The sequence below is a fragment of the Benincasa hispida genome, chromosome 10 (genome assembly GCF_027475165.1).
Source record: "Benincasa hispida cultivar pf3 chromosome 10, pf3_genome.v1.1, whole genome shotgun sequence".
NCBI lineage: Eukaryota > Viridiplantae > Streptophyta > Magnoliopsida > Cucurbitales > Cucurbitaceae > Benincasa > Benincasa hispida.
In genome coordinates, this window is record NC_143487.1 from 15,098,976 (window position 1) to 15,109,236 (window position 10,261).

General features: G+C 34.6%; 2 protein-coding genes across 2 annotated transcripts; one reads left to right on the forward strand and one right to left on the reverse strand.

Annotated features, from left to right (window-relative positions):
* The first annotated feature begins 4,367 nt into the window (after positions 1 to 4,367).
* LOC120088055 (protein OCTOPUS-like) lies at positions 4,368 to 6,240 on the forward strand. The gene has a single exon (XM_039045085.2). It carries the CDS (start codon positions 4,368 to 4,370, stop codon positions 6,090 to 6,092), a length of 1,725 nt encoding a protein of 574 aa, XP_038901013.1. The 3' UTR covers positions 6,093 to 6,240.
* A 47-nt stretch (positions 6,241 to 6,287) lies between these two features.
* LOC120088056 (protein NRT1/ PTR FAMILY 8.1-like) lies at positions 6,288 to 9,628 on the reverse strand. Its single transcript, XM_039045086.2, has 4 exons — positions 9,126 to 9,628; positions 8,819 to 9,036; positions 7,414 to 7,964; positions 6,288 to 7,270 (listed from the first exon to the last, which is right to left on the reverse strand). Exons 1-4 carry the CDS (start codon positions 9,232 to 9,234, stop codon positions 6,436 to 6,438), a joined length of 1,713 nt encoding a protein of 570 aa, XP_038901014.1. The 5' UTR covers positions 9,235 to 9,628; the 3' UTR covers positions 6,288 to 6,435.
* Positions 9,629 to 10,261: the final 633 nt, after the last annotated feature.

Below are 10,261 nucleotides of genomic sequence, written 5' to 3' on the forward strand. Positions count from 1 at the left end.
TATTTTAAAGAGGTACTATATTTCTAATTTTTTTTTTCTCTTATTGTTTTATCTATTACAAATATCCTTAGTAAAATCAATGAATTCATAGCTTGAATACACAAATCTATACATGCCAAACATTGGTTCCATTCCTTTACTTTAAATCACACAAACCTAATATGCAAATCAAATTCTTCTTAACCCTAAATATGGATAACAAACAAAAGTTTCATAACTATGAATGGGCAATAAGAAGCAAGTGGATTACTAAGTGTGAGAAGAAGGGCATGTGTTAGTTGGATGAGAAGTGAGTGGGAAATGATGAAAGGGAGTTCAATAATTGAAATTGAATGGAGGTGGATTAATTGTCAATTTGCAAATATATGTTTTTTTTTAATTACTATTTTCGTCTTTTTACTTTGAAATTTGTCTAATTTTTATTTCTATATATTCAAACATTCAATTTTAATTTCTATATTTTCAAGAAATCTTAAATTTAATTCATACAATTATATCTACGAAGATACATATATATAAAATTAGATAAAATTAAAGAATGAAATTGATATTTTAATATTTTTATTGGGAAAAGAAATGGATGCAAATTTCATTGACTTCTTGATTATTCATTGAATTAAACAAAATTTGTTGTGGGTCACAAATTTTTGAGCAACCCCACGAGTGGTTAGCCAAGTTCCAAATTGGGCATAATCATTTTTCCCCCCAACCAAAACCCAAAAAACAAGATGGTTTTTGGTGCACCTACACACTCCAACAAGATGCTTCCAATCAAAAACTACACACCTTCCCATATCCACCCCCCATTTTTTCTCTAATTACAATCCATTCCCTTACTCTTATCTGAAATTGCAATCCCCCCCCTCCCCCATTTTCTTTTTTATTTATTCCAGTTATTAATGTGTTTGGTTTGAACCTCCATCTACGTAGAGTATTAATTTATTTATCCAATCGTAAACACTAATTACTCTCTTTTTTCTACTTGTTTTTTTATAGGAAAGAGATGGAAAAATAAGACAAGGGTTGATTTTAGTTTCATTATTTTTTCTTTTAAGTCTAATTATACATGAAAGTGAGAAAGTAAACATAGCTCAACGATAATTAACATGAAATATCTCCTCTAAGATCAAAGATTCAAATATTTAAACTTGGTCGTTATATTAGAAAACAATATTCATAATCTTTTTTTAATCTACCATATACTTTTGCCAAATTCAAAGATCTCCTATTTTTCGAGAAGTTCAAAGATGTTAATTGAATTATTTAGTTATACTTTTTCTTTACCTTATTTCCTTCTTACACATGCATAAATGTTTCTCACCTATATACCTATAATCTTTATATTATTTAGTTGAGAATAAGAATTTGAATCATTTACATTTTGTTGATGATATAATTCCTTAACCATTTGACTTTGGTGAAAATTCCAAATATACATAAGTAAAAATTAAAAATTGTAGTGATTAGAGCAAATTGCAAAAATCACCCTCTAAAGTATAGTGATAGTTGCAATTATATCCATAAACTTTAAATAATAACAATTGGGCCTCTAAATTTTTAAAAGTATTAAAATTGGACCCCTCGAACTTACAATAATTATAAAAAGAACCCACAAATGATAAAAATTGAACCCTCAATCTTATACAATTATTATAATTTATAAAATTATGTAAGTTTAAATGTCACGTTTTAACATTTGGATAAGGTTTAGGGCTCGATTTTTAAATTTAAAAGTTTATAGATATAATTGTAACTACCATTATACTTCAGGTGGTTTTACAATTTGCCTTATAATTAAATGAATTGTGTTGTGAGATTGAGGAGCACAACGAATATGGAGAAAATATAATATAATAAATAAAATAATAAAATAACTAAAATTATGAAAATTTAGTGGAAATTTGAAGTGGATTTCTCACCAATGTGTGATTTTAAGATCTACCAAATACCACTATTTATAGGCAAATTAGCAAGTAGGATGTGGTCTTACATGAACATTAAGCATGAATAACTGCAAGGCACATGGACAATATGAAAATTGACACATGACTTTTAGGATACTAAGCAATGGACATCTATTTATTTTTATAATATTTATAATACTCCCCCTTAGATGCTTATATATATATATATGAAATATGACTCGATAAAATCTTACTAGAAAAAACTCAATGGGAAAAAAACCTAGTGAATGAAAAAGAGTACATATTTCATATAATATATAGTTATAAAAGAATACAGTATATTTACTTCCCCTCATGAAAATATCACCTAAGATATATGAGTCGCCGCATTCCAATGTTATGCACCAATTTTTCAAAAGTTGCGGTTAGTAATGTCTTTGTAAATAGGTCTGACAAGTTATCTTTCGAACAAATTTGTTGTACAGTGATGTCATCATTTTCTTCAAGATCATGAGTGTAGAAAAGTTTCGGTGAAATATGCTTTGTTCTATCTTCTTTAATATATCCTCCTTTAATTTGAGTTATGTAAGCTTGTTGTCTTCGTATAATATTGTTGGAAGATTTTTATTAGAAGACAAGCCATATGTTTTACAAATGTGTTAAGTCATTGATCTTAGTCATACACATTCTCGATTAGCCTTGTGAATTGCAATAGTTTCAACATGATTTGAGAAAATGTTCGTTATGGTCTGTTTCATCAAGCGTCATGATATAGTAATTTCTCCACATGTGAATAGATAACCTGTTTTAAATCTAGCTTTGTGTGGATAAGATAAATATTTAGAATCTACATAACCAACTATGTCAAAATTTGATTTATTTGAATAAAGTAAACACATATCAATTGTTCCTCAGAGATAACGGAGTATATGCTTAATTCTAGCTAATAAATTTACTGAAAATGTAATATCTGATATTGTATTATTAGCAAGATACATAAGTGAACCAATTGCACTAAGATATGGTACTTCAGGACCAATAAGTTCTTCGTTATCGTCTCGAGGTTGAAATATATCTTTCTTTTTATTTCTTCCTCTATCACGATCACGATCACGACCTCGACCACGATTATTATTATTCACAACATTCACTTCAAGGAATGGTGTTGTTCCAGTTGATCAAGATTTGTGGTTCCTCATCAATAGTTCAGAATATTGTTTAAAACATCTCTTGATATTGTTGCTGTAGGAGCATATTCGAGACATGAAATGTAAAAAATGTCTTCTCTAATATATCGGGATCAGTAATTTTCTCTCCGCATAACAATAATTTTGAACTGATTTTAAATAATGCAGAATTGTAATCACTTACTGATTTAAAATCTTGTAGCATTAAATGCATTTACTCATAACGAACTTTAGGAAGAATAAGTGTTTTTTTATGATCATACCTTTCTTTTAAATTTGTTCACAAGATAGGGGGATCTTTTATTGTAATATACTCCATTTTTAATCTCTCGTGGAGATGATGACGAAAGAAAACCATAGCTATTGCGTTGTACTAACTATATGTCGTATTTCCTTCTTTAATTATTTCTCTGACATTCAAAACATCTAGTGAATTTTGGCATGAGCACCCATGACAAATAATTATTATCATTAATGTCAAGGGTTGTTTGCGAATTCTAATTTTGTAAGATTTGTCATGACAACACTATCACAAAATATTTTATTCATATTAGAAATTTATTATGTACTAAATATGAAAAATAACATTTAATTTATTAATTATAACAAACGGGAAAAAATGACCTACCTTTAGCAATGGAAGCAATAGGAGTTTGTAGTGATAACGTGTTGTGAAATTGAGGAGCATAACGAAGCACAATGGATATAATATATATATATATAATATAATAATAAATAAAATAACTAAAATTACGAAAATTGAGTGGAAATTTGAAGTGAATTTCTCACAAATGTCATCGTAAAGTAGCAAGTAAGATGTGGTTTTACATGGACAACGAGCATATATAAAAGGCATATAGACAACATGAAGATTGACAGATAGGTTTTAAGACCGAGAGCAATAGGCATGTATTTATTTTTATAATATTTATAATAAATGGAAAGTAATAGAGTAACAATTATTTTTCATAAAATAAATGAAGGCACATGTATGCAATAGAAGCGAGTGAAAAGCACGGGCGTAGGTATAGGAAAGCTAAGGGGGGAGGGGATGAGAATGCTAGGGCTACAATTTTATTAGTGAAGAAATTATTAATAATTATGCAATTGAGAGTTGAGAGTTGAGAAACAGAGGGTTTAATCAGGGTTTCTTCTGGGTTTACTTTTTCTTCTCCATTTCTCCACTTCTCCTTTCTGTTTCCAATTTCTTCTTCACCTTCTTCTCTCTCTCTCTCTCCATAACTATGAGACATGAGAGCCTTCTTCATCTTCAACCATGAATCTGCAGCTCAAAACTCTATCCCATCGCCTTTCCACTTGTCACCGTCATCCTAGCAAGCCGGTGACCGGATTCTGCGCCTCTTGTCTCCGGGAACGCCTTGCCGGGATTGATACCGACACGCAGCAGGAATCGCCTGTCCCGAATAACCATTCTTCATCGGAGCTTCGTCGGAGTAAATCCTACTCTGCGGCGAAGCGTGAGGCTGGTATCGAACAATCGGAGGTGCAGCATCGGAAGTCTTGCGATGTTCGCTCCGGGAACTCCTTGTCGGACCTTTTCTGTCGTGAAGATAAACCGAGATGTACGATTCGGGAGGTGGAGATCGAATCCGAGAATTTAGGCTCTGAATTGCGTGAGGTCGTGGCGAATGAGAGACTATTTAGGGCTTCCGAGGGGATAATTGGACCGGCTTTGGGTACGATCGATGATTTTGCTGGAGAGGAGGCTGAGTTCAAGACGGTGAAAGAGTTTATAGATCTTGAATTTCGGAGGAAGAAGAATGCAGGTCGAGATTTAAGAGAGATTGCTGGGAGTGTTTGGGAAGCGGCTTCAGTCTTCAGCAAGAAGCTCGGCAAATGGAGGAAAAAGCAAAAAAGGAAGAATCTCAGTAACAATGGCAATGTAGGTACGGTGAAAGCAGAGGATATCAAGCCTAGAGTGCTTGAAATCAGGGAGACCCGTTCCGAGGTTGGAGACTATGGATTGGGAAGAAGATCTTGTGATACAGATCCAAGATTCTCTGTTGATGCAGGTAGAATGTCGTTGGATGATTCACGGTATTCATTCGATGAGCCAAGAGCTTCTTGGGATGGGTATCTGATTGGAAAAACTTATCCAAGGATTACGCCGATGGTTTCAGTTTTGGAGGAGGCCAAATTTTCCGGAACTGGATTTGAGAAAGATGATCCTTCTGATGAAGCAGAAGGGTCTCCGATGAATGTAGGAGATAAGATCCCTGGTGGATCGGCTCAGACTAAAGACTATTACATGGATTCACTGTCTTCTCTGAGGCGGAGGAAGAGTTTTGATCGTTCATGTTCCCACAGAAAAGGGGCGTCCGGTGACTTTGATGACTTGAAATTAATATCAAACGCAAAGGTATCTCCTGCTACTACGGAGTTGTTCTATGGTGCAAAGGTTCTAATCACAGAGAAAGATTTGAACAACTCTCACTCAAAAGCAACCAGAGAGGGCGATTTGAGTGGCACTGATGTTACTTCCAAAGATTCTGTCCCTGATGCAGCTGTGATTGACCGAAAGACTTTCAAGAAAGTGCATAGATGGCGTAAAGTATTAAGTGTTCTGGGTATGATCCAAAAACGAAGTGGTGAAAGCAAATCTGATGATGAAGAAAGCAGTGTTGGAGGGAATGTGGTTGATCGGCCTATTGCCGAGTCTTGGGAAAAGCTGAGGCGTGTTGCTAATGGAGAAGCAAACTCTTGCGTTAGCCAGAAGCTTATTCGCAGTTACAGCGTAAGCTGTCGGGATCCCAGCAAACTAGCTGGCTTTAATGGCAGCAACGATTCGAAACTGAATGTTTCAAGATGGAGAGACGATTTTACATTGCAGAGGAATCGGAGTGTCAGGTATTCACCAAATAACTTTGATAATGGCTTGTTAAGGTTCTATTTGACACCATTGAGGAGCTACAGCAGCAGAGGCAAACCGGGAAAGAGCAGGCCGAGAAATTCTCCTTTCAATGTCAAGCATGTCATGTAAAAAGGTGCATCACTTTCACTTCTTCTTCCAAGAAACTTTGTATTGTAAACATTATATAAACTAGTTGGTTGTCGTTCCTTGGATTAAACTTATGTTCTTATTACGAGATGGATAAAGTTCGATAAATGAATTCAATTTCAGTTGTTAATTGCTTTAGTGTTTAGCCAATGCCAATCAATTTTTAGACATTATCCATAAATAAACTTTTGACTCTTAATACTTTCTTGTTTGAACATGAGTAGTATTACAAACATAGAAACATCAACTAAATTTACTGACAGAATGTAGAGGCTGTTCTGTTTTGCATCATTCTTCAGTGAGCTATCCATACTTTCTTCATCAATCAGCGAAGCGTTCCGATGGGTCTCTTATACTTGTACCACTTGGCTATGAAAAGAAAAGCAATCAAGTTTTTGACACTCATGATCCCCAAGAGAAAAAAGAAATAATGTACATGACCATAGTTCAAATTGTCTGGTATCCATCCAAGCCTCCCGTTTTTTGTACCGACTTTGGTGACAATAGTCATAAGTAGAGAACTCAGGTAGTTTCCAAGTGCAATGGTAGTGAGCGAGAGAGCCGAGCCAAGACTCCTCATAGCATCGGGAGCTTGCTCGTAAAAGAATTCCAACTGCCCAATGAAGGTAAATACCTCAGCACAACCAATAAGAAAATACTGAGGAACTTGCCAAAATATGGACATAGGCATATGCTTGAGTTCATAATAGTTGTGCATTTTCACTTCTCGAAGCCGCACAAGTTCTAAGATAGCTGCAGATAGCATAGCTAGAATTGAAATAAACAGGCCAATACCCATTCTCTGCAGTTGCGTTATGCCGTTTGGGTGACCTGTGTATTTTCGAGCCACTGGAACTATGACTCGATCGTAAATCGGGACCCAAAAGATCACACTCAATGTGTCGAAAATGGAGAGTGATGCAGCGGGAATCTCAAACTTTGGGCCGATATGAGGATCCATTTTGTCACCTTGTAATACAAATAAAGTGCTCATTTGACTATATACAGCAGCAAATGTAATCCCAGTTGCCCATACTGGAAGCAACCTTATGATGGCCTTTAACTCCTCTACTTGAGTGACAGTACAAAGCTTCCATGGGTTTACTGAGCCCTTTAACGTCTGATCTGATTCAAGCTCCACTGCTGCCTTGTCGAAGAACCTAACAAAGACGACAGAATTTGAAAATAACAGAATGAGTCGTTTCTTACATCGTATAGTTAAGCTTACGACTAGCCTAGATTGGTTTTTAGATATAAAATAAACCTGGACCTATTCAAAAAAAAAAAAAAAAAAAAAAAAAACCTGAAATCATCTGTGTGATCAAGTTTGCGGCTTCCCACGATAGAAGACTCGGAATCAGTGGTCTCATATAAAGCCTTGCTTTCAGGTACTTTTAACTTATACTTTCTAAAAGATGCGACCAGGACCTGACATATACGTGTAAAAGGACTTCCTCCAGGTTTCTGGTTCCGATACAACCGAGTCCCGGAAAAGAAACTAACGACAGCAATCGCCATAGCGATGGCTGGAATACCAAACCCCCAACCCCAGCTTACATTTTCTTGTACCCAAACAAGCACAGAACTAGCAATTAGAGCACCAACATTGATTGAAAGATAGAACCAATTGAAGAAAGAGCTCTTGTGCTTCTTCTCGGTTTCATTAGCATCATCAAATTGATCTGCTCCATAAGAAGAAACACAAGGTTTAATCCCACCAGTTCCCAATGCAATCAAATACAAAGCCGAAAAACAGAGTGCACTTTGAGCAGTGGTTGCATGACAATCATCTTTAGCAACGCAGGTGGGCTTTAGGCCAGGCACTGAAGCTGACAACGTCAAAAGTGTCATCCCCTGCATGTGTATTACAATTTCCCAATGAAACTTCAACTCTTAAAAAAAAAAAAAAAAAAAAAAAAAAAATCCATTTCCTGTTTGTTTGAGAGTGGTAGCGAAATCGTATGAAAGCACTTTAAAATAAGTTTATAATCATTCGAAATCATTTCTGATTCGTGTTTCAAAGTGTGAAATCAAATGGTTAGAACACACAAGCATATATATAATGGAGAAGGTAGTTTGATATGTACCCAAGTAGACATCAACCAAAATGCTCAAAACATACTTTTAATAACTCAAAATCAATTCTAATATTATCAAACTCAAACCATAACACCTTAACAATTAACAGAATTCACAATCAGTCATACAACGAAGAAGGTAACAATGGTCTAATATCTACCCAAATAGGCATTAGTCAAAACCGCTTCTTTAATCACTCCAAAACATACTTTTAAGCATTTTGATGGTATGAAAATTGCGTTTCAAAGTGAAATCAAATGGTCAGAACTCACAATCACATATAGATAGCAATAGTTCAACATCTATCCATTTGAATGTAAAAACCACATTTTGAACTGTAAAATAATTTTTTTTACGAACGAGTAGGTAGCAATAGTTTGATATCCATCCAAATAGGTATCAACCAAAAACACTCCTTTAATGACTTCAAAACATGTTTTTAATAATGTAAAATCCGTTTTAAGGGTATAAAAACCACGTTTCAAAGTGTAAAATCAATCTCTTATGATTGAAAAGGTAGCAATAGTTTGATATCTACCTAAATACGCATCAACCAAATCAGTCCAAAACATGCTTTCAATTGGTATCAAAATAGCATTTGAAAGTAAAATCAAAGAGTTAGAACTCACAAAGACATAGACGATGGAAAAGGCAGCAATAGTTCGATATCGACCCAAGTAAGCATCAGCCAAAAATGCTCCGATCAAGGGGGTAATGTAACAAGTTCCACTCCAATTATTCGCATTCTGAGAAGCTGTAGCACTATGCTGATTCAAATGATTCTTAAAGTAAAGCACCAAATTAGAGCTCATTCCATAGTAAGCCAATCTCTCACAAAATTCATTTCCTATTGAAACAATCAAATCAAATCAAATCCAACCATTAGTTTGAAAGAAAACTCATCAAAATCCACAGAAGAAAACAAGAAAAGATTACCCAAAATATAAGGACAAGCTCTCCAGGTTCCAGTTTGTGTTCTAACAGCAGGATCTCCACGATAATCCACAGTTCCATCTTGTGTGTAAATACTATCTTCTTCCCCCATGGTTAATTTGAAGAGAATTTCAGAAATTAAACGAATAAGAAGAAGGAGAAGGAGATTTTGCTTTACTCAGAAGATTTGAGGAGCCCTAAAATAAAGAGAGAATCGGATCAAGAAGGAATGAACAGAACAAGGAATTTGTTTCAATGGATTCATGAAATTAAAGGAAAAGAGTGGAAGATAATGAGTAGAGATGGTACTCTTTGAAGTCCACGCGTTCAAAGTCTACTGAAAATGAAATGTGGTGGGACCTATGATTGAAGATTCCATTAAAAAATAATTTGAAGAAGATGTAGAAGAAGAAGAACAAGGTTTTTGTCTTAAATTGGCGGCTATGACAATGAATGATGAAAAGCAAGTGGGGAAGGAAGTGAGTGTTTGAAGAGTTTTTCTATTTGTGTTTTCATTAGGAAAATTTGGATTTTATACAAAAAAAAAAACAATGAAACTAACTTTTTAGTTACGCCAAAAAATACTTAAATTGTATTGGTTACTTTCTCCGTCCTTCTTGTTTGAATACCTTCTTTAGATCTCGTATTATTGTTCCTCTTTCTCATCTTCAAACATTGGAGGAAGAATAATAAATCTTCATTTTCCTCTTTTAGATCCTTGCGTTTTTGATAAATGGTCATTTGACATTAACGCAACGCGGATTGGCTCACTTGCACACCCAAAAAAAAACCTAACAAGAAACTTTTTTTTTTTTTAATTACAAGTTTAGTCGGTGAACTTTGAGTTTTGTGTCTACTTGGTTCTTGAACTTTTAAGGGGGGTTTGGAGTAAGAAGTGAAATAATGAGAAGTAAAGAGTCATGAAGTCTAAGGAGTTGTGAACACTTGGGTCCCACAGTCTAAGAAGTTAATCGATGTTTTTAGTAACGGAATCTACCAACTTTTTGGGTCAAACAAGAAGAGAAGTTCACAACTTTTTCTTTTGAACCCCCTACTTCACAACTCCTTGGGTCAAACACACACTAATAGATTTAATTTTGTATTTGATAGGTCATTGACAAATTTAATCATTAAAAGCT

Excerpts from the sequence above, each read along its gene's own strand:
- LOC120088055 (XM_039045085.2), top strand. The coding sequence starts at position 4,368 with ATGAATCTGCAGCTCAAAACTCTATCCCATCGCCTTTCCACTTGTCAC.
- LOC120088056 (XM_039045086.2), bottom strand. The coding sequence starts at position 9,234 with ATGGGGGAAGAAGATAGTATTTACACACAAGATGGAACTGTGGATTAT. Across the intron at positions 9,037-9,125 it reads AGCTTGTCCTTATATTTTGG|GAAATGAATTTTGTGAGAGA; the intron begins GTAATCTTTTCT and ends TTGTTTCAATAG. Across the intron at positions 7,965-8,818 it reads TTTCCATCGTCTATGTCTTT|GGGATGACACTTTTGACGTT; the intron begins GTGAGTTCTAAC and ends ATACACATGCAG.